Source organism: Formica exsecta, unplaced genomic scaffold (assembly GCF_003651465.1).
Source record: "Formica exsecta isolate Colony F162 unplaced genomic scaffold, ASM365146v1 scaffold214, whole genome shotgun sequence".
Lineage (NCBI taxonomy): Eukaryota > Metazoa > Arthropoda > Insecta > Hymenoptera > Formicidae > Formica > Formica exsecta.
The window spans coordinates 155,692-179,959 of record NW_021849437.1 but is presented as its reverse complement, the minus strand read 5'-3'; the positions used below and the strand labels follow the sequence as shown (position 1 = coordinate 179,959).

The window sequence follows — 24,268 nt, the reverse complement described above, 5'->3', positions numbered from 1 at the left end:
GTCGAAAACTATCACTCGTACGGTAAAAATGAATAGGATATAAAATGTTTATCTCTGTGAGATCTAAAACTTTTGTCTAAAATATTTGTCATGATTTTCCATATTTACTGAGATAAGCGTAAAAAACTATAATTTTTAGGGATTTTTCATGGTTTTCACCATGAAAATCAAATAGTCGCCAATTTTTACTATGATATTCGTAATCAGCGTATCCAAATACATAAGAATACTGAGTTTCAAAAAAATCAGGGGTGAGTACTTTTTGGAACTTTATCCCTAAATATAAAATCAATAGTATTTTACTGTTATTATTTATCGTCATACAATTTTTAATCATATATATAATTTTTAGATAGTATTGATACATATATACGCATAAATGTGCACAAACAAATATAAAATTTACAAAAAGTGGGCGCTTGTTAGCCTAGTTGCATTACTGTTTTTTTGCCACAAGAGGCCAAAAAGCATTTTCAGGCCGTATCTCGGCTATAAAGCGATAGAGGAACAAGGATAACGTGATCGTTGATCCTTTTCTATCTTTTCTCTCCACGGTGCGTCCACGCGAGCAATTCAATCGTGTGTGTACGTATATGGACATATACCTCTACATAGAGATCGAGAATTTATTTCTCAGATTGGTAATCCTGAAGTCGGAGTTTCTCAATGTCACCGCGCGAGGTCTCCAATATCAATTCGGAGTTTGGCCGTCACTCTTGCCGACCCTTAACTAGCCAAGTACTTACAAGCAATTCAGTCAGAATTTGTAATTTGAAATAGTATTTGTCATAAATTCGAACTTGTATTTATAAAAATTTTATACACAAATTCTTTCCATAAAATTAAAACGCATTTTATTTTCATTAACAGAAACCTGATTTTCAAAATAAGTTCAATAGAAATAAGAAAATATAAAAAAATTTTAATTAAAAAAACTTGGCGCTGCTAACTTTTAAAGTATATATTAAAACCAACAAACAATAAATTTAATTTAGATCTAAATTTAATTTAGAATTATATTTAATTTAGTTATATCACAATAACTGCAATGTGAATGTATTAAAGAATACACTAATTTTAGCATATTGTTTAGTTTAGCAACGCCAAGTTTTCTAATTAAAATTTTTTTATATTTTTTTATTTCTATTAAACTTTATTTGAAAATCAGGTTTCTGTTAATAAAAATAAAATGCGTTTTAATTTTATGGAGAGAATTTGTGTATAACATTTCTATAAATTGGGAAACTGCGTATGCGTGGACGCAGTGAGTTCCACCCTCCCTACGGGGAGGCTCCACTTCCGGAAGATATAACCTAACCCGAATCTTTTCCATCCACACAACAATTGTGAGGTGAACCTCGCTTCGCGTTGTAAAGTATATGCATGGACGCAGTGGGTTCCGCTCCCCCTACGGGGGGGCTCCACTTCCGAAATATATAACTTAACCCAAACCTTTCCCATCCACACAACAATTGTGGGGTGGATCTCGCTTCGCGTTGTAAAGTATATGCATGGACGCAGTGGGTTCCGCTCCCCCTACGGGGGGGCTCCACTTCCGGAAAATATAACCTAACCCAAATCTATTTCTGATTTAAAACTAAAATTTGGTTTGGATTAGGTTAGTCCGCCTCTCCCTCTCCAACGCATTCACTTCCCACTAGGCATGTAATATTTCTGATACATTGCTGCAATATTCCATTTGAAATATTACACTTTTCAAAAATATTACAGAAATATTTCACGATTGTTTATGCAACATTTCTGCAATGTTTTAATGTCCGCAATCATTTCAAATGCAACCTTGCTAAAATATTTCAGCAATATTTTGGTAATATTATTGAAATATTTCTGAAACATATCCCAAGTAGCAAACTAACGTCATAATAACGGTAAATTTTGCTCACAAAATGACCACTTAAACTAATGAAATATTTCTGTACCATTTCCAAACATTACAGTATTTCAGCAATATTATATGCCGAGTGGGTTTGCAATGACTATACAAACAATAACTTAATACTAATGATTATCACGGATGTGTATGTGTGTTACTGGTTATAATTAAGTATGATAAATATATATCAAAAAAGCAATATAATTGTATGATTATAATTGTATGATTCTATATGAATTCCATACATATTTTCCATTTGTATACTATAGTGTGATGAATGTTTTGAAAAATATCGTTTGCGATCTTTCAACAGCCTTTGTTTACGTTAATAACTTTTTAATAAAAAATGGGCGACGGCTAAAACCTTCTGAAGGTCACTCACGAGGGTGACCTTGACAACATATGTCAAGGTCAAGGTCATCGGGGCTGCCTCCCCTAAACGTCAGTTTAACCATAACATTGTCCATGCAAGGAAACTGTATTCCTTTAGACAGCACATCAGTTTTAAATATATCATTACGACACAAGCGTTATAACGACACGAGCGTTATAACGACACAACAATCGCATCCGTGTGCTCAACATAATCGGTGTTTGTATCTTCACGGATGCTACACACATACGCGATGAAAGCGAGACAAAGATGGCGCAATCATCTCTCTTTGTCTAGAGTCCCTCTAACAGAGTCTGGCCAACTTGACAGTTTTGGCAAAATTCTGCGAGAGAGAAAGAAACATAAATCCCGATCGATTCGGATTACATTTTTTTAAATCCGTTTTAATCGACCATTTTCTGCAGGGATGACTATGCATAATATCTTTTCCTAATGTGCCTTAATATGTATTGTTTTTCCAATTATTTATGAAACTAATAAAAATGTTTTGTTTGTTATTACATATTCTATATTTCCATATTATTATATAGTTTATTATATATTCTACAGTGTTTTTTTTTTAATATAAGTGTCTTAATATAATAAATTACTATTGTTGTAATATTTTCGTTCTTTATTTTTTTGTTTCCTTTTATTTTCTTATTCAAACTATTGACTCTTCACACGTTTTCTGTACAGTGAAAATTCTTATGTATGTATTGTTTTTACTACGTATATTTTGAATTTCCATTGCGACAATTTACTGTTATTGCCATTTCCATCCAAATATCAGCGGGAATTGCCAAAAAATGGCGGACCAATCAAAAGTTGCTATCGTATGGCCAGACTCTGTTAGAGGAACTCTATCTTTTGGTTTGTTCTTTTTAGCTGACCTGGGGCTGCACTAGAACTGCACTAGTTCAAGTTAGTTCAAGATAGTGTAGGCAAGTGCAAGAATATGCATGGGTCTAAAAAGAATAGACGTATAGTGCAGTAGTCAACATTTATTACAATCTTTACTTTATTACAATCTTTCTTCAACGAATATAAACAAAAGACTCCGAGAATAATAAACAATCGATAAGAAGGACTTAAGAAGCAAATAACGGATGTCCATATAATAAAATAAATCACAAAGAAAAAACAAAAAACGCGACATACATATTAATAAATTAGATTAAAATAATTAACATACAATAATTTATAAAACATGAATAATATAATATAAATAAAACGAAGTTAACAAATAAAGCGCAGATGTTGCAGTGCTTTATTTTTTAACTTCGTTTTATTTATATTATATTATTCATGTCTTGTAAATTATTGTATGTTAATTATTTTAATCTAATTTATTAATATGTATGTCGCGTTTTTTGTTTTTTCTTTGTGATTTATTTTGTTATATGGACATCCGTTATTTGCTTCTTAAGACCTTCTTATCGATTGTTTCTTCAATAAACATTTTAAATTTTCCGGGTTAATATGAGTCCTGCACTGCTTGCTCTACCTCCGGACCTAGTGCAGGCAGTTCATTGAACTGGCGGTAGCGTCCCGATGCCAAGTAATGTTATTTTCTAAAAAAAACATTTTAAATATCTCTGAGACATTTTTAAGACATTTTAGATTACAAATGGGCAGCTGCAGGACCAACATGACGATCATGGGAAGCATGGAGGGGGTAACGATGTTACTTCTCTGATTATATAGGACTCTAAAATGCACGTAGAAAAGGACACACTCTCTTTTGTGCCCCTTGCGTTCTCTCTCGCTCGCACGTAGCATGGCGAAAGAGAGCGTTATGCTACGTGCGAGCGAGAGAGAACGCACAGGGCACGAAATAGAGTATGTCCTTTTCTACGTGCATCTTTACCCCACTTCTTAAATAAAGGCAAACGCTCGGTCTAGAGTCCTATATAATCAGAGAAGTGACATCGTTACCCCCTCCATGCTTTTGCGTTGCAGTCATTAAGTCGAACGGGCCCATGACGGTCAGCCAATCAGCAAGCGGGACGCCATTGTCGCTTCTCTGATTATATAGGACTCTAGCTCGGTCTAGATATACTTAGAGTCCTATATAATCAGAAAAACGACATCGTTACCCCCTCCATGCTTCCCATGATCGCCATGTTGGTCCCGCAACTGCCCATTTGCAATCTAAAATGTCTTAAAATGTCTCAGAGATATTTAAAATATTTTTTTTTAGAAAATAACATTACTTGGCGTCGGGACGCTACCGCGTCGCTTGACAAATATACTTTTTTCTCACTTACGGTACGCCGGTTGCGGTTAGTTTGCACGTAGGATTCACTACGGGATCAACATAGGACGTGTTCCACTTAACGACCGCAACGCTCGCGAGCATCATCTGTCTTTGTTTAACTTTCGGTGAACAACAAAGATTAAATGATACCGTTAGCGTTGCGGTCATTAAGTGGAACGGGCCCATGGCGGTCAGCCAATCAGCAAGCGGAACGCCATTGTCGCTTCTCTGATTATATAGGACTCTAGATATACTATGTCTATGGTCTAGATATATTATGTCTATGGCCGGTATTCATAGGGTGCGTTCCGTTTCTCGCATGATGCGCATAGGAGCGCACGAGATCGTTCCGTTTCAATCCATGCGCAGTTCATGCGCTCATGGGAACGGTCTCCCACCACAACGCCGCGCCATGTTGTGCAGCGCATGAGAGCGCATGAGCTGCCTCAGCTCCCGAGGTGGTGTAGTCCATGTGTGGTCCACGCGCGAGAGTTATTTAGGCGGGAAGGAGACTATCTGCAAAGTAGTACAAATTATAGGATTCCGAAATTCATAAAAAATGACTTTGAAGAAGCTACAAATTTATGTTGATGATAAATTGTGGATGTTCGACGTGTCCGATACTGAATAAAACGCCAAATCTAAATATATGTACACGTAGGCGGGCACAACGGCGCGGCCCCTACAAAGCCAGCAAAGAATTTGGTTAATGCGTTCATCGATAAATAATCATGTATCACTTTCTATCTACGAGACCGACCCATTTCGAGATTTCGTTTAAAACTCCATTGCTTTCCATAAATATTAAAAATTGTATTAAATAGACATTTATACCCAGACAGCACGAAAAGGCCAAAAGACATCTTGAAAATATTTAAAGAACAATAAGACATCTTTATATCGTTTTTTAGACGTCTTTTAAAAATATGTGAGGTCTAAAAATACTTCAAAGTAGAAAATTGTCTCTAAATATTATACAGCGCCTACCAAAAGTTCCGGGCCACCTAAATAATTTTTGAATGGTTTGAAATATAGGATTGAAATTTATAGGGATACAATGGGATCACAAAGTCTATAATTTAACCACAAAAACACCCACCTCTACACCCGCGGAAAGGGGGGAGGGGGGAGCCAAAAAATCTTAAATGGCATGTGGAGTTGAGCGAGGGCTCGTTCGAAAGGGCTTTCCGAAACGAAAACAAAGCGAGGTCGCCGAGGTCTCTACGATTTTTTTTCGCGGAGTTAAAATCATTTGAACATTTCTATTGAGATTTTGCGATAGCGAGGGCCCACAGCGACAACAGAAGAAAGATAAGGTTTCACGCGGGCACGCGCGTTCCTGTGTGTGTGTGTGTGTGTGCGCGCGCGCGCTTGCGCGTGTGTGTGCGCGCGCGTGCGTGCGTGCGTGTCCGGCGAACCAAGACAAGACCACTAGCGTGTCCTGCCAACTAAGGCAAGACCGGGATAGGAACACTGGTGTATGTGAAGGAATAAAAACACTAATTATTTTATCAAATGTTCAAATTGATGTCCTTCGACAACTTGGCAGTGTCTTAAGCAAATGTAAAACGTATCGATCGCTTGTGAATTTTCGAGAGCGTTTGTCTAATATCTTTTTTACTTTAGTATTTCTCATTTTAGTACATTTTGAATATAAGATGTTCTGCTAACTGTATACGATAATCCCCATACATCGGTCTCGAGAGCAGCTCAAGAAAATGATATTCACAACATCAGTCCATCGAATTTTGAAAAAGCATCACTATCATCCTTACAAAATACATCTAGTCCAGGAGCTATCCGAAGACGATTATGACAGAAGAGTGGAAATTTGCGACACAATGATGACACGACTTGCTGATAATCAGTTTTTCAACTGGATCTGTTTTTCTGACGAAACAACATTTAAATTAAACGGTTCTGTAAATCGACAAAATATGATGTATTGGGCAGATGAAAATCCGCGTTGGATGAGAGACAGTCACACGCAGTATCCTCAGAAGGTTAACGTTTAGGCCGGAATAATGTTTAATCGTATTATAGGACTGTTTTTTATTGAAGGAAACATAAATTCTCAAAATTATTGCAATTTGTTACATTCGCTTAGGACACTGCCAAGTTGTCGAAGGACATAAATTTGAACACTTGATAAAATAATTAGTGTTTTTATTCCTTCACATACACCAGTGTTCCCATCCCGGTCTTGCCTTAGTTGGCAGGACATGCTAGCGGTCTTGCCTTGGTTCGCCGGACACGCATGCACGCACGCGCGCGCACATACGCACGCACACACACGCACGCACACACACGCGCGAACGCGCGCACACGCACACACACACACAGCAACGCGCGTGCCAGCGTGAAGCCTTATCTTTCTTTTGTTGTCGCCGTGGGCCCTCGCTATTGCAAAATCTCAATAGAAATGTTCAAATGATCATAACTCCGCGAAAAAAAATTGTAGAGACCTCGGCGACCTTGCGTTGTTTTCGTCTCGGAAAGCCCTTTCGAACGAGCCCTCACTCAACTCCACATGCCATTTAAGATTTTTTGGCTCCTCCCTTCTCCCGTCCCCCGCGGGTGTAGTGATGGGTGTTTTTGTGATTAAATAATAGACTTTGTGATCCCATTGTATCCCTATAAATTTCAATCCTATATTTCAAACCATTCAAAAATTATTTAGGTGGCCCGGAACTTTTAGTAGGCACTGTATACAATGCTTGTAAAATGCTTGCAGAAATATCATACATTTCATCTGCCATGTCTGTTTACAAACAGCCCAAGCGCGCATGGGATATCCAATGAGAGCTTTATTTTTTCGGAAAACCAGAGCTCTCATTGGATATCGCCCATCGCTCATCGCTCATCGCGTCCAGTGTGCGAAGGCCATCAGTCTTCTCCAAAATGCATGCACATGTGGCCACCATGAAGGAAGAGCATAGAGATAGTATATCTAGACCGAGCGTTTGCCTTTATTTAAGGAGTGGGGGTAAAGATGCACATAAAAAAGGACATACTCTGTTTCGTGCCCCTTGCATTCTCTCTCGCTCGCACGTAGCATAGCGTACTCTTTCGCTATGCTACATGCGAGTGAGAGAGAACGCAAGGAGCACGGAACAGAGTATGTCCTTTTCTACGTGCGCCTTGGCCCCCACTCCTCAACACTTGGTCTAGATATACTATGTCTATGAGGAAGAATAAAGAGAGTTATCTCGATAGTGTAGAAAGGAAAAAAAGTTGGTCACAAAAAATGTTCCTTACGTGGCCAGGTTTGCCAAATGGAATAATTTGGACCATTTTGTCGCCATCTTGAATATTCGTATATGTATAGTGTTACGTTTAGTTGTGGTAGTAATTAGTAAGTAGTGTGTCATCCAACACACTTACTGATCACTAATACAACTAAACATAACACTATATATGTACGAATATTCAAGATGGCGACGAATTGGTCCAAGTCATTCCATTTGGCAAACCTGGCCACATACGGAACATTTTTCGTGACCACTTTCAATCTAGGTAGATAACTCTCCTTATTCTTCCTTCATGTAACATACTGACTGCTTGACAAAGAGAGATGATTACGCCGTCTTTGTTTCTCTTTCGTTGCGTATGTGTGCAGCGTCCGTGAAGGCACAAACACCGATATGTTGAGCACATGGATACAACTGCAGATCGGTTGACAAAGAGAGATTATCATTCTGTCTTTGTCTCTCTTTCATCGCGTATGTGTGTAGCGTCCGTGAAGGCACACTGATATGTGAGCACACGGATGCGATTGTGGGAGATAATGTGTCAGCCAAGGAGCGACAATCGCGTGCTATCCTTGTTCCTCTAGTGTATCGCTTTACGGCCGAAATACGGCCTGAACCTGAAAATGCTTTCTGGCCTCTCGTGGTAGAAAGCAGTAATGTAATATGACTAATGAGCGTCCATTCTTTGAGAACTTTATATTTGCGTATACAGGGTGGCCCCGAACGTTCCAGCCAGACTTTAAGATCTCATAGGAAAGAACACCGCACTAATCATATGGAACGTAGAAAAGGACATACTCTGTTTCGTGCCCCTTGCGTTCTCTCTCGCTCGCACGTAGCATAGCGTACTCTTTCGCTATGCTACATGCGAGTGAGAGAGAACGCAAGGAGCACGGAACAGAGTATGTCCTTTTCTACGTGCGCCTTGGCCCCCACTCCTCAACACTTGGTCTAGATATACTATGTCTATGAGGAAGAATAAAGAGAGTTATCTCGATAGTGTAGAAAGGAAAAAAGTTGGTCACGAAAAATGTTCCGTATGTGGCCAGGTTTGCCAAATGGAATAATTTGGACCATTTTGTCGCCATCTTGAATATTCGTATATGTATAGTGTTACGTTTAGTTGTGGTAGTAATTAGTAAGTAGTGTGTCATCCAACACACTTACTGATCACTAATACAACTAAACATAACACTATAGATGTACGAATATTCAAGATGGCGACGAATTGATCCAAGTCATTCCATTTGGCAAACCTGGCCACATACGGAACATTTTTCGTGACCATTTCCAACCTAGGTAGATAACTCTCCTTAGGCCGACGTCCCATTGAGCGGAAATCCATAACGGAACGGAATGCGCGGAACCAGCGTGACCAATCACAGCCATTCCGTTCTTTTCACGTCGTTCCGCTTTATTTTACCGCTATAATTCACGGAATTCGCTGTAATTTGCGGATAACCTCAATATTGGCTTTCTACTTTCCATACATTTTATTGTATTTATAATTTTATTTATTAATAATGAATAGAAAATCCGTAAGTAATAAAATAAAAAGATTAATAATTTGATAATTATAATAGATATTAATGAAAGCATTAATCTAGAATGTATATAAATATGTTTATAGAAAATAAAATGCGGTTTTTGCGGCTGGATAATAAATGTTGGTTCCTGTGCCAATATTGAAAAGCACAAATGTTTTGAAAAGTATAGAGAGGAGCTCCACTTGTTACATATTGATGAAAACCATGTAGCAACAATGAGTATGTGAATCATTTTTTACTATAATTACAATTCATTTTATTAATCATAATTTTAATAAGAATTTTTTACGTTGTAGTTCCACGATATGGTCACAATAAAAATTCAGAAATAAATACATCAGCCGTAATCCGTGTCGAAAATAACGTTGAAACAAAGTCTGATGATGGTACTGATGAAACTCTTATTGAGCTAGTATTTGAAAGACCTGCTCTTTGGAACTACAAGTTACCATTACAAGACAGGACAAATTTGAAAAAAGATGCACTTTGGTTGGAGGTCTCAAATAGGATGGGAGGAGGTGATTTAATATAATATATTTTACATATCTTATTTCATATACAGGGTGAGTTTTTTAACTTGAAACTGTAAAATATCTCGGAAAATAAGCTTTATCGAAAAAAATGTTTCAAACAAAAGTTGTAGGGTTCGGTATAAAGAAAATAATTGTTTTTAAGAAAAAGTATGTAATTATTTATTTTTATACTAATTGATTTGTCTCATTATTCTGTACATAAAAGTATTACGGTAAGATTATCGAAAACTAAATATTTTACGAGATATTTTATCTTTTCATGGCATATCAAAATATGTCAGATTAAGATATAAAATAACTCAAAAAGTACTTAATGAAAAAATACTTGATTATAGTGTTTTGAAAAGCTCTCGAGATAAGCTACAAGAATATGTAATAAAAAAGGGGGGTTCCATTTAAGAAAACGTCGATCACATTGATCTCACCTTGAAAAGGTTACTCAAGGTCAAATCCATATTTTTATCATGTGGCCCCCTCCGAACCCTACAAATTTTGTTTGAAACATTTTTTCGATAAAACTTACTTTCCGAGATATTTTACAGTTTCAAGTTAAAAAACTCACCCTGTATATATATAGATTCATATAAATAGTAAGAAATGTGATAAATAGTTTGTAATAGTAATACAATGAAAGTTTTGCAATCAAAGGTAATGCTACTATAATTCTTTATCCATATATTCCATTTCACGAACAAGATTGTCGCTTGCTCCCTGCATTAATCTTCTTTCTTCTGAAAAAATTGGTCGTACCCAATACCGACGTTTATTATTTCTATTTCTCTTTCTATCACGTCTTTTAATTATTATATATAATAAATTTAATTAAAGCATTCATTTCCGAATGATTTGCTTTTGAAATGCAGAATAAGATCTATTAAATAAGATCCACAATCGATAAATCCTGTGTAGAATATCCTGTGCTTCCATAATTAAATATCACAGATTTATTTTTCTGTCGACAAATACAAGGTTATTTTTTTTTATTATTGTATGTTATTGTTTATCAGTATCATAGCGATTCCGCTGATGCATTTCTCCTTATGTCTCATGAAGCGGTAAACGCGGTAGCGGAATCAAGTTTCAGACAATCGTGAAATAGATTTACATTTACGTCAAAAATATATATTATAAAAATCAAATTCTATTGTTCACTAATTTATTATTGTATGTGTATTAAAAGACTATTCCATTTGTAAGGATTGGTCCGAGCAACTGAATAAGAAATAAGAAGCACGTAATTAAATCAAAAGAACAAAACTTTAATATAATACGACGTGGTATTACAACACACAAAAGAGGAGAGGAGTTCGCTCCCGCGCACAATTTAGTGTTTAGACCTGGAGTAATTATAACATTTCTTATCATTACATAGTCGCCTATTTTATATTGATATGGTTTTTTATGTCTTTTATCATATATGTATTTATTGTATTCTTGTAATTCACGATTCTAAGTAATGGCAATGTTTCTGAGTTGAGTTATATCATTAATTAAGTTATTGCATTCTTGTAAATAAGTTCTTAAATTATCATCAATGAATCCATGTTGTTTATATCTGAACAAAAGTAAACTTGGAGAGATATCAATAGATTTATGATACGTATTATTTAACGAGAATTGAGTTTAGTTAAAACGTTGACCCATGGGTCTTCTACTGATAATTTAGCTAATACAGATCTTAAGAAACGGTTAACACGTTCAACTTGTCCATTGCTTCTTGGTGTAGCTGTGGCTGTTTTAACATGTTTAATATCAAATTCAATCATTAAAGTCGGGAATGCTTTTGAGGTGAAAGAGGTGCCTCTATCTGACACAATTCGTTTGCAAGTTCCAAAATGATGAAAATATTGTTTTAAAACAATAATTGTTTCTTTAGTCGCAGTGGATTTTACCGGGTATAAAACAACAAATTTGGTGAATGCGTCAATGACAATAAAAATATGAGTATAACCATCTTTTTCCTTTTTAAGTGGTCCATAATGATCGATGTGTAAGGTATCGAAAGGTTTAGTACCTTTATCATAAATATATAATTCTCCTTCTGTTTTACCTGATGGTGCTGAATAAGATAAGCATTTTAGACAATTGTCGATATATTCTTTTACTTGTGTGTGCATAAGGGAAACCAATAAGTTTTCATAATTAAATTTATCGTCTTTTCTACTCCTACTTGTCCTACATCATCGTGACTAGCTTGAATTACACTACGAACCATCGTTTCGGGTACATAAAATAATAGTTCCTGATTATATTTTTTATAAACAATACCGTTTCGTAATTCGTATTGATTACTTTCTTGCTTTTCTAGATCGTTATGTATTTTTATTATCGCGGGATCACGTATTTGTTTATAGACTAAAATTTCTTCAAAAGAGAGAGGTTCAATGACTAATATATTGCGGCTTAAAACGTTTACATGCATACAATCAGCGGTTTGATGTTCAATATGATAGTTATAATTTTGTAAAATTAAACACCATCTGCTAATTCGTGGATTAATATCTTTTTTATCGAAAGCAAGTTTCACTGCATTACAGTCAGTTACGATAGTAAATTTATTCCTTGTAAATATACTTTAAAGCGTTCAATAGCATAAATGATGGCTATAGTTTCTAACTCGTAACTGTGGTATCTACTCTCGACTTCTGTGGTACGTTTACTAAAATACATAATAGGGTGCATTTTATTATTTGACTGTTTTTGTAATAATATAGCATCATATCCATATGAACTTGCATCTGTATGCAACTCAGTAATTGCCGATGGATTATAAAACGCTAGTACTGGTTTGTCTATTAGCTTATCACGTAAAGATTCGAATGCTTGCAATTCCTTTTCACCGAATACAAAAAGTTTGTCCTTTTTTACTAATTCATATAGTAGTCTAGCAATTAAGGCAAAGCCCGGTACGAATTTTCTAAAGTAGCTTGTTAAACCTAAATAACTTTGTACTTGTCTAACTATTTTAGGCTGCGGAAAATTGTGTATAGCTTCTATATTAGCTTTATTAGAAGTGATGCCTTTCGATGAAATAATGTAGCCTAGATATTCTATTTCTTCTTTTAAAAAAAAGCATTTACAAAATTTAAGCTCTAATTTATGTTTTGCTAATAACTGCAATATTTCTGTAAGAATTTTCAAATTATCTGCGATTGTCTTAGTAGCTATTAGAATATCATCCAGATAAAGTAGAATTTTTTCTTCCTCTAATAATGGTTGAAATATAGTGTTTATATATCGTTGAAAAGCTGCTGGGGCATTAGCTAGTCCAAATGGCATCTTTAAATATTCATATTGTCCTTCTGGAGTAACAAAAGAAGTGAACTTAATTGAGTTTTCATCAACTGTTATTTGATGAAACCCATCTCGTAGATCTAAGCTAGTGAAATAACAACTATTTGCTAATCGATCAATTTGGTCATCTATTAAAGGCAAAGGATATTTATCTTTGATAGTTATTTTATTTAAAGATCTGTAGTCGGCGCATAATCTATAAGTGCCGTTTTTCTTTTTAATTAAAACTATAGGACTACTAAAATTTGAAATACTGAGTCTAATGATTTTTCTTTCTAACAAATCGTTAATAATTCGTCGAACTCTCTCAGACCACGATAAACGCCTAGATGTATAATAAAATGGTTTACTACCTTCTATTAATTGGATATTTTTATAATCAATATTGTGGCTTTCATTTTCAGCATTAATATAATTATTTAATAACGTGAGTAAATTATTTTTAATTTCGAAAGGAATTGATGCATCCAAACCATTACGTACCGTGTCCAAGCCGTCGTTGCTTTCCATAGGTTCTATATGTAGAATGCTATCCATAACTATTTCATCATATTTTAGTTCGAGTGTTTTACCTAATATAACAGTCATTCCAGGTTGATTTATAAATTCATAGCCCAATAACACGTCGTATGTCATTGTACTATTAGGTACTATGGCGAATCTAGTAATAAATGTATGATTAGACAATAGTTTCAATTGTATGTTAGGAATATAACCATAGATAACTAAAGGAGATTTATTAACTCCGCCATAACTGACATTACCTGTTTCTTTTGAAAGATTATATTTATTGAAGAATTTAAGATACGTATTTTCAGTCATAAGATTAATTGCGCTACCTGAATCCATGAGGGCTTCGACATAATACTGATTTTCGTTCGCTTCCGCTAATGAAACACAATAGTCCCGAGTTGTTTTGTCCAATGGTGTTTTAGGATCCGTGAACGTATGCTGTTTGTTACTGGTATTTTTGGTTCGTATTTCGGATACCAATTTTTTCTTCGGTAATTCTATCAAGGCTGTTGTTTCGTTAATTGATTTTGGCCGACTAGTTGTAGCCTTCGGGATAGCAGATTGCTTGTGCGGACAGTCTTGATACAAATGGTCCATAGCTCCGCAAGTAAAGCAGAAACATTTCTCTCTTCTTGGATTAGGGCAAGCGGAAGATATGTGTCCCTCCAAATTACAGTTGTAGCATCGGATTGGCCTGGATGCCGTACTAACTAGCGTTTCAGTCTTAGTTTGAGCATTCGTAGTTTTCTTTGTTTCAGACTTTAGATTAATATTTCTAAAAGCTTCTAATAATGATGAAACTGACTCAAATTGTTGCATCCTGGCTTGATCACGTAACCTGGCATCAGGTATTCCTTCCAACAAGTAATCAATAAGTTCTTCTTTTACTATAGGTACCTGATTAGCCATGATAATCTTTTCATGGTAGTAATCACTAAATGTTTCTCCTACTTTCCACGTCCTGTTCTCAAATGCTTTTCTTAATGACAGTCGACTTAAGCGATGATCAAACATATTTTTTAACTCACGTAATAGTTCCTCACAATTCATTTCAATATGTTCAGCTCTTGAGTGGAACCACCGTAGCGCTCGGCCTTTTAACTTTGCCCCAATTAAAATCCGCATTGAATTATCATTTAAGTTATAGGTATTGCGTAACAATCTAATTTGTTTTTCCCATATCGGATAAGTATTATCAGTTCCATCAAATTCATTGAGTAAATCACTTATTATTTTAACAAGCATATTAGGTTGTTCAGAGGCAATTGTTATAGCAGGGGACATGTTTCTAAGAATTTCATTTTCTCGCCGCATTAACTCGAGTTCCTTTTTATCCAGCTTTCTCTCTTTTTGCCATAATTCTTTTCTTACTGAATTTTGAGGCATATTTTGCTCCCACGATCCGGTGCTGAATTCTTCCCCACGTACAGTAGTTTCGTCTTCCTCTTTTTCAATCATTTTTCTCGTTTTTTCTCCTTCGGGATCTTTCGATTGCAATCTAGCAATCATTTCTGCTTTACTTCCGGCGACTGATAAATTGAAGTAGCGCAAAGCCACCTTCAATTGCGCAACAGTGAAATCATTGAAATTCATATTGCCGGTTTATAGGTTAGCGCCGTCTTCTTCAAGTAAAAACGTTCTCTAAAAGATTCGTTATAGTATTTACACAGTTCACCCGAATCCCACTTCTGAATCTGTAAGGATTGGTCCGAGCAACTGAATAAGAAATAAGAAGCACGTAATTAAATCAAAAGAACAAAACTTTAATATAATACGACGTGGTATTACAACACACAAAAGAGGAGAGGAGTTTGCTTCCGCGCACGCGCAGCGTGTCCCGTGTCGAAGCAGCGGCGCCAATACTTGCGTGCGTACACAAACTTAATATTAACATAGATCTATAAACGCAGACAAAAGATATAAACATATATGAAATAAGAACATAAGGTTCTTGTACAATAAACACAAATGTCCCAATAACCACCTCATTTCTAACAGATGTCTTACAATCTATTATAAGTATCGTAAATAATATAAAAAGAGAGGTTCCGTTTCCGGTAGGATAGAGTGAACACGGGGAAAATATGCTCGTGAAGAGGGAAAGGAGGAGAGGAGTGTAAGGAGAGAGGAAGAAAGGAAGAGATGGGTGCAAAAAGGGCGAAATGAGAGGAACAAGGGGGAGCAGAGATACATGGAAGGGCGTAAGGGAAGGACCGCAAAAGGGAAGGAAAGAAGATAGAGAGTTTGGAGGTTAGGTGGAGAACAGGAAAAGAGCACGTGAGAGTCAACGATAAGAAAGCAGGGAGATAGAGCGGACAAAGAACGAATCGGTAAGGAAGATGGAAGGTATGGATAGATAGAGCGGACGGAGAACGGATCGATAAGGAAGACGAAAGGTGTGGGTATAGTAGAGAGAGAGAGACAAGGAGACGTGGACGAAAACTGAGGAGGTCGGTATAGAGGGAGCGGAAGATGCAAGCACATGGCGGATTGTGATCGGAGGTTAGAGGTATTCGGAAGTGTGGTGCATAATAAGAAGGAGATAGGAAAGCGAGTGAGAAGAGCAGAAAAGGATAGGAAGGAAAGAGAAGGAAGGAGATAAAGGTGGAAGAGGAAGTGAGAGGAAAGAAAGAAAGGGAGAAAAGTAAGAAGGCTGGGAAAAGGAAACGGAAGGAAAGAAAAGTAGACGGTGAGCATGGAAAAGTGGTTGAAGGAGCTAGTGGTGGAGGTAAGGGGAATAAGGAAAGAGTTGAAATTGTGGAGAGAAGAGAGAGCGAGAGAAAGGAGAGAAAGGAGGAGGAAACAACGGTGTCGCAAGAAAAGGAAAGAGAAGAGGAAGGAGAAGAAGGGAGAAAGGAGGCGAAGGATCAGGGAGGCAGAGAGAAGAGGGAGACAGGGAGAGCAAGGGAAATAGTGAAGGAGGAAATTGTAGAGAAAAAGGACGAAAGAAGAGAGGAAACAAAGGAGTTAGGCGGTGAAAAAGGAAGAGAGGTACGGGAAAGGAAGAAGAAAGGTTTAGATGCAGGAGTAGAGAGAAGGGAAAGAAAATACTGGTGGGAGGAGGAAAGCGAAGAGGAAGCGGGAGAGAGAGAAGAGGAAGGAGGGAGTAAGGTAGGAGGAGAGAGAGAGGAGAGAGGAAAGGAGAAGAAGAGGGCGAACAGGTCGGGAGAAGGGAAGAAAAAAGAAGAGGGAAGGAGAGGAGGAAGAAGAGGACAAGGACGAGATATTGGAGAAAGGGAGTGAGATAAGGAGATTGTGGAAGATAGGCGTTGACGAGGACTTAACGATGGAGAAGAGAAGAATGAGATGGAGGATGGTCGAGAAAGCGAAGATGGAAAGAGGGTACGGAAAAAGCGTGGTGGTAGGTAACAGAAGGATCTGGGTAGAGGGGTGAGAACGGATATGGGACGAGAGGAAGAAGAACTGGAGAATGAAGCGAGAGGAATAGAAGAGAAGAAACGGAAAGGGAAAGACGAGGAAGGGGAGGGAGGAATATTTGTAAGGTCGCAAAGGGCCAGGTCGGGTTTAAATAAGGATAGAAAATGTAGAGGAAGGTAGAGGAGTGTAAAGGTTTGGGTACGTTCCTAAAAAACGCCTTCAAACCCCATTGGGGACGAATAAATGATACAATAATATAAAAGTATATACATACAATAATATAAAAAAACTAATTTTATATCATTCCGCGTAATCCGTTTCCGCGTATTCCGCTCCATGGGACATAAGGAAAATAGAAAAAGCGAAAGAAAGAAAACGGAATGGCTGTGGTTGATCGCGCTGATTCCGCGCGTTCCGTTCCGTTATGGATTTCCGCTCAATGGGACGTCGGCCTTAAGGTAACATTTCATGAGCAGTGAAAAGCAGCAGCAGTTTAGAAAATAACTAGAATCGGTGACGTACTTCCGGCGCAAGTTTTTGCTGTTTGAAGTTCATCCTGTTGAACAGCAAAGCAGTAAAAGCTATGTTTAGTTATATATGTACATATATTCTAAAGTATGGAATCACCAGAGGTAAGTTTGTAGGAACTATAATTATAAAAATAATTGTAAGCTAATAATAGATAGATAATAATTAGTAATAATAGATACATAGATAAATAGATATGCAGAAAACCTATTTCATGGGCAGCGCAGCAATTCTGTAAAATCACCAAACAATGCTAGTTAGTTACTAAACTGCTGCTGCTTTTCACTGTCCATGAAATGTTACCTTTATTACTCTTCCTTCATGGTGGCAACAGAGCATGTATATATGTGATTACTAATACAACTAAATATAACACTATATATGTACAAATATTCAAGATGGCGACGAATTGGTCCAAGTCATTCCATTTGGCAAACCTGGCCACATACGGAACATTTTTCGTGACCATTTCCAATCTAGGTAGATAACTTTCCTTACTCTTCCTTCATGGAGTATACCATAGACTATAGACATAGTATATCTAGACCGAGCGTTTGCCTTTATTTAAGGAGTGGGGGTAAAGATACACGTAGAAAAGGACATACTCTGTTTCGTGCCCCTTTGCTACTGAGCGGTTTTCTCTGCTGAACATTACCGAGCAGAAGAGAGAGAAAAAAAGTTATGTTATCAGAGTTCGCGGACACGGAATGCACAGCGTGATTGTCCGTGCTAGAAGAAGCAACTTTTTTCTTTGGCAAAATTGCGTCTGAACACCACTTTTAAATAAGAGCAACTTTAAGCTAACAAATGAGCGCTCTATAGGTTACGCATGAATCAGGGGCGGCGTGCAAACGGCGTGCGTGGCGCGTGAGCGTATATGCTATTTTATTATTTCGCTAAAGATTTTATAAGAATTATGCATGACATCTAAATAAATAATATTTAATAATATCTAAATAAATATCTAAATCGCTATTTTAAATACAACTTACTTAATAAGAGAACACTTTCTAATTGATATCACTACCGAAGCAACGACTAAAAGTAAAATGAATAGATTTGATAACACGTGAATAATTTTGATTCAAGATTATCGATATTTAGATATCATGCATAGTTTTTATAAAATTTTTGGCAAAATAGTAAAATAGCGTGTGTACAACACGCTCACGCGTCATTATTGAACTCTATACATATGGGCCGTGTTCCAAAATTCACTGCCAGTACTGGAAATCTATAATATATGTTATGTGAACTAGATTTGAATGTGAAATAGATTTTCAATACTGGCAGTGAATTTTGGAACACAGCCATAGAAAGCGCCGCGCTACTTAAGATCTTAGAACATATATAAATGGAAGGGGAATGCCTTTGTTTCCCGATAGAAAAACATGTCGGAAGGAAGTAAGAAAGAAAATCATAGTTGCCTCTCTCTTGTGAGTTACTTTGCTCAAAAGTGCGCATGTGCGGCCATGTGTGTGTACACAAAAGTATGTATACTACAGACACGATGCTTTTATGTGTAGTTACTTACAAGAGAGAGGCAACTACGATTTCTTTCTCACTTTCTTCGACACTTTTCAGCCTGCTATTCCCCTTCCATTTATATATGTTCTAAGGTATACTCATGTCGCCATATTTCGTCGGTATGACAGATTTTGTAACCTAAATAGTCGTCAACTTTAACTATTAATATCTCGCTTCGTGGGGCAGAGCGACACTTTTCTCTGTTATATTCTTTCGTTTTGTTTAAAAACGCGTCGAATGCCCATAATTTTATCGATATTAGAGGTGGGGCCGCTAAACTGAACAATTATCTTGTAAGAATAATTTCGTTTTTGCACATTGCACTTCCTTCGTTTCTTCCTATAGGCAGTAAGGGCCACTTAAATCCGTAAAAGAAGATATGTAAGAAAAGACATGAAAAAAACGGATTATTAGCAAACCTATTTGTCCGCAGGCCATTTCGCGCGGTAAATCCAAAAATTTGCGAAACCGGACGGCGAAACAATTCTATGGAAAATGTCATTTCCGCAATCGCATCGTCAAGAATTGATTGAGCTGGCTCAAACAACGAGAATTTTGACGATACCTGGCGTTCTCGGGTGAGATAATCTTTTCAAAGTATAATTCTTTGACCTCTTCCACGCGATTTTATATTATATATATATATATATATATATATATAGGGGGATATTATTTTATCATAACTTTTTTTATCACCATTGTATTGAAATTGCTAGTGTTATAAGTTTTTTAATATATATAAGAGGATATTTTATTACACAAAACTTTTTTCAGCATCATATTGGAATTGTTGGAGTTACAAGTGTCTCCAGAAGATATTTACATTCTTCTTAAACAAATTGCGACAAGAACATCAAGCCGACAGACAATAAACGAGGGTGCGCACGTTTCCACCAAAAAATAGCATTTTGTATATTAGAAAGTTGCTAACTTTAGCAATAAATATCTTTGATTACGGTGTCAGAAGAAAGAATCTATTTATATAGTATACAGATGTTAACAATCTATAGTGTAAAAGATTTATAATTGCAATTAAACAAATATTTGTGTCTAATTAAGTATCCATCTTCACTCGGCAAGAAATGATATTGCATACATTAACTCTAACAATCATAGCAATGAATATCTTTAATTATAGAATCAGAATTATAAGGAATTTATTTATACATAAAGATATGATATAGCATCTCTACATATAATCTATAATATAAACAATTTTTTTGCATATTTGATAAAATTCTTTATTAAGAGTTTATTTCCAATCAGAATAAGTACTTCATATATTTGATTATTAATTTCACAAAATAATGTCTAATTACAGTGTTCAATATGTATACAAAAGTAAAATATAATCTAAGAATAATTTCACTCTCTCTTATAAGATATATTAATTCAAAAATTATAGGATAATGTTCTTTATATTATTATTAAATATTGGTCTTCATTCAATTTTATTTGTACAGCAAGCAGCCCTTTCTCGCCAGCTTGTCTGCCATTTCATTACCATGAATCCCTACATGCCCATTCACATGATTCTAGAAAATTATTCGCTTAAATTGTATTGCACAATATTTCAACTATATTGATTAATTGAACGTTTATTTTATATATAGATTATTAAATTTTATTCTTAATAAAAATTAAAATTAAGTAATTGATTGCTTACCCAAGCAATGGTCAGCGATTTCAATTCTTTTTCCATTTCCAACAATTCCGTTTTATTTATAACTGGCTTGTTATCCACTGTCCTCCATCCTCTCTTCTTCCAACCTGGCATCCATTGCATGATGCAGGAAATGAGGAATTTCGAATCAGTATTTATCTTGAGCTTTTTTATTCCTGCTTTCTTAGCTTGCCTTGCAGCTACTGTGACAGCTTGGATTTCTGCCATGTTGTTAGTTGGTCGTCCCTCCACTGGTCGAGATACATTCCTGTGGAATATTATAGCTTTTCCCTAAACAATCTATTAAATATCAAAAAAGGTGAAGGATAAGACTGAGAAATAAATTGTACAATGGATGATTGTCTTGAAACCAAACGCCGATACCGGCTCGCGCGTTTTTGTATCCGTTGGAACTGCATGCGCCATCAGTGAAGACATTAACATAGCCATCTTCATCCATAATAAAATCCACTTTGCCATCCTGTGCTCTTCATTCAATTTTATTTGTACAGCAAGCAGCCCTTTCTCGCCAGCTTGTCTGCCATTTCATTACCATGAATCCCTACATGCCCATTCACATGATTCTAGAAAATTATTCGCTTAAATTGTATTGCACAATATTTCAACTATATTGATTAATTGAACGTTTATTTTATATATAGATTATTAAATTTTATTCTTAATAAAAATTAAAATTAAGTAATTGATTGCTTACCCAAGCAATGGTCAGCGATTTCAATTCTTTTTCCATTTCCAACAATTCCGTTTTATTTATAACTGGCTTGTTATCCACTGTCCTCCATCCTCTCTTCTTCCAACCTGGCATCCATTGCATGATGCAGGAAATGAGGAATTTCGAATCAGTATTTATCTTGAGCTTTTTTATTCCTGCTTTCTTAGCTTGCCTTGCAGCTACTGTGACAGCTTGGATTTCTGCCATGTTGTTAGTTGGTCGTCCCTCCACTGGTCGAGATACATTCCTGTGGAATATTATAGCTTTTCCCTAAACAATCTATTAAATATCAAAAAAGGTGAAGGATAAGACTGAGAAATAAATTGTACAATGGATGATTGTCTTGAAACCAAACGCCGATACCGGCTCGCGCGTTTTTGTATCCGTTGGAACTGCATGCGCCATCAGTGAAGACATTAACATAGCCATCTTCATCCATAATAAAATCCACTTTGCCATCCTGTGTAATCCCAAAAATGCAAGATATATGAATTTCTCATAATACAATTTATTCGTAAATTTTAATATATTTTATATCTTTTAAGATGTGCCGTTTGCTTCAAACCTGATCAGAAAGTTGAGTTAAAGTAAAGTCTGTATTATCTGATATAATTTTTCTTTTTTTACTTGGTTGTTCATTAGTATTGCTATTTGTTAATAAAGTCCTTTTTGAAAGTGATGATAATAATTTTGTCTGAGCCACTGCAGTTTGTTTGCTTCCAAGCAGAAACACTTGTTTTGGTAGAACTTGCGATCTACAGATAAAATATATATATACATAAACAATATTGTTTGGTATACAATATAAGGTTTATTAGTTTTGTGATATTTCTTTCGTATTTTCCGATATAAACAATTATTACTAATATTTACTCTACAGGTTTAACCATTTTCAATGAGACAAAATTTTTGGTCAAATTTGTTCCTACGTTTGAAGAGGAACGTCCTTTTATAAAATTTTGAGCCTCACTTTCTGTAGCAAATTTTTTATACATGGATCCAGGAAATTTAAGAACCTGAGTACTGCATTCATCCCTTTTGAAAATAGAAAGTTTTGTGTTTAATTAACTTTCACCAATAATTTATCTTTGAATTATATAGTTTCATTACCATGTGCCATAAATTCCAGGTTTTCGACCTTTTGCAACTGCATAGTAAGGCATTCTACTAAAGAAAAATTGCCTTGCTACAAATATGAAATGCAATATCATCAATAAATTTACTCAATGTAGATGACCTTTCTTCTAAAGAGACATACACCTTTATTAATTAATATGTAACAATTTCAATTCCATTATTAATATTAACATTCATGCATTACCTCGAGAATTTCCTGATAAAAAAATTCAAAAATCTTTTAATAGAAGATCTATTACAGCTCTATAATTTTTATATGCATTATAAATGTATCATCCACAATTTTGAGAATGAAACAGAAATACATAATGTATTTTTACTAAAGTTTCACATGAGAAATAAATGTATCCCGTAAAAAATAAATAATAAAAATGAATAATTACATAATAAATATTTGAAATAATTATTATATAATAATAATAAAAAATAAATAATTACATAATAAAAATATACACATCTCTCAAATTTTATGATGCATTTATTTCTGTAATTATATTATTTTCCACACTAGAGTTTACAGATGTGACAATATCATTGTGCATGCATAATTTGAAAATAAAATTACATACGAAATTACTGATGAGATTATATTATGAAATTCTATAATTTAATACGCAAAATGTTTTGTTTATCAAAACATTTGCTTCTGTTTCATCTCGATTACGTACAAATTTATATTCTAGCAACCACCGACATATAGCATTGGCACAGCATATACAGTAGTGCAACTCCCTGTCGATACATGACGTAAGGCCGATATTACATTTGTCGTACGACAAACTTTTTAAGCATATTGATTGGCTGCAAAATAGAAACTTTCTTGAGTCTCTAGAAATTATCCAATCAATGCGCTTAAAAAGTTTGTCATACGACAAATGTAATATCGGCTTAAGGGCCAATTTCACCAAGTCCGGTTAGATCAGAGAGAAGAATGAGAGTCGCCACGCTGCCGTTTTTCGTGTAACGCTTTTTCTAGGTCGTACACTAGCGTCACGTACATCCATTTTACGCCGCCTGGAACTACATGGCCACATCCACTTTCGGAGCCGATAAAACAGCCGATTGGTTCATGTCCATGCTACATCCACTTTTCGATTTTGGTTCAAATCCGTGCTACATCCACTTTTCGATGCTGGTAGTACACTGATCGTTTGACAAAGAGAGATGATGCGCTCTCTTTGTCTCTCTTTCATCGCGTATGTGTGTAGCGTCCGTGAAGGCACACACCGACACGTTGAGCACACGGATGCGATTGTTGGGAGATAATGTCAGACAAGGAGCGACAATCGCGTGCTATCCTTGTTCCTCTAGCGTATCGCTTACGGCCGAAATACGGCCTGAAAATGCTTTCTGGCCTCTCGTGACAGCAGTAATGCAACAAGGCTAATAAGCACCCACTTTTTGAGAATTTTATACTTGCGTATATATGTGGATATATATATATGTTTAAATTATAGTTGAAATTGTACCTGCAATTAAATATTATATGATGATTAATAATAATAGTAAGATAATAGATAATAGAGTGAACAAATACAAAATATGTAAGACACGGGTGCCTTGACGATACACGTTAGACTTGATAAAATAAATATCCTTTATTTGATCCCCAAGGGGGTTACAAAGGCGCTTTTCAA

The 24,268-nt window shown here is 35.8% G+C and overlaps 3 protein-coding genes and 1 long non-coding RNA gene across 11 annotated transcripts; 2 read left to right on the top strand and 2 right to left on the bottom strand.

Annotated features, from left to right (window-relative positions):
* The first annotated feature begins 9,204 nt into the window (after window positions 1-9,204).
* On the top strand, window positions 9,205-9,865 carry LOC115235256. Its single transcript, XM_029806919.1, has 3 exons — window positions 9,205-9,316; window positions 9,409-9,544; window positions 9,622-9,865. The coding sequence occupies exons 1-3, from the start codon at window positions 9,302-9,304 to the stop codon at window positions 9,855-9,857; spliced, it is 387 nt and encodes a 128-aa protein (XP_029662779.1). The 5' UTR covers window positions 9,205-9,301; the 3' UTR covers window positions 9,858-9,865.
* A 9,666-nt stretch (window positions 9,866-19,531) lies between these two features.
* Window positions 19,532-20,151, top strand: LOC115235243. The gene is made up of 2 exons (XR_003884000.1): window positions 19,532-19,676; window positions 19,873-20,151. It is a non-coding gene; the product is annotated as an uncharacterized LOC115235243 (long non-coding RNA).
* A 169-nt stretch (window positions 20,152-20,320) lies between these two features.
* On the bottom strand, window positions 20,321-21,251 carry LOC115235258 (ribonuclease H1-like; the record flags this gene model as incomplete). The annotated part of the gene is made up of 3 exons (XM_029806921.1): window positions 20,321-20,633; window positions 20,765-21,029; window positions 21,112-21,251. Coding segments are annotated over 3 exons (489 nt in total), but the record flags the coding sequence as incomplete, so codon positions are not given.
* A 3-nt stretch (window positions 21,252-21,254) lies between these two features.
* Window positions 21,255-23,367, bottom strand: LOC115235240 (ribonuclease H1-like). Of its 8 annotated transcripts, none has more exons than XM_029806888.1 (8): window positions 23,201-23,364; window positions 22,816-22,874; window positions 22,605-22,738; window positions 22,368-22,529; window positions 22,060-22,249; window positions 21,824-21,954; window positions 21,477-21,741; window positions 21,255-21,345 (listed from the first exon to the last, which is right to left on the bottom strand). In XM_029806888.1, exons 3-8 carry the CDS (start codon window positions 22,703-22,705, stop codon window positions 21,262-21,264), a joined length of 933 nt encoding a protein of 310 aa, XP_029662748.1. In that variant the 5' UTR covers window positions 22,706-22,738; window positions 22,816-22,874; window positions 23,201-23,364; the 3' UTR covers window positions 21,255-21,261. The 8 variants fall into 8 exon arrangements, with proteins under 8 accessions (XP_029662748.1, XP_029662750.1, XP_029662752.1 ...); XM_029806890.1 differs by having other exon boundaries at window positions 22,816-22,827; XM_029806892.1 differs by lacking the exon at window positions 22,816-22,874 and having other exon boundaries at window positions 22,605-22,680; window positions 23,070-23,367.
* Window positions 23,368-24,268: the final 901 nt, after the last annotated feature.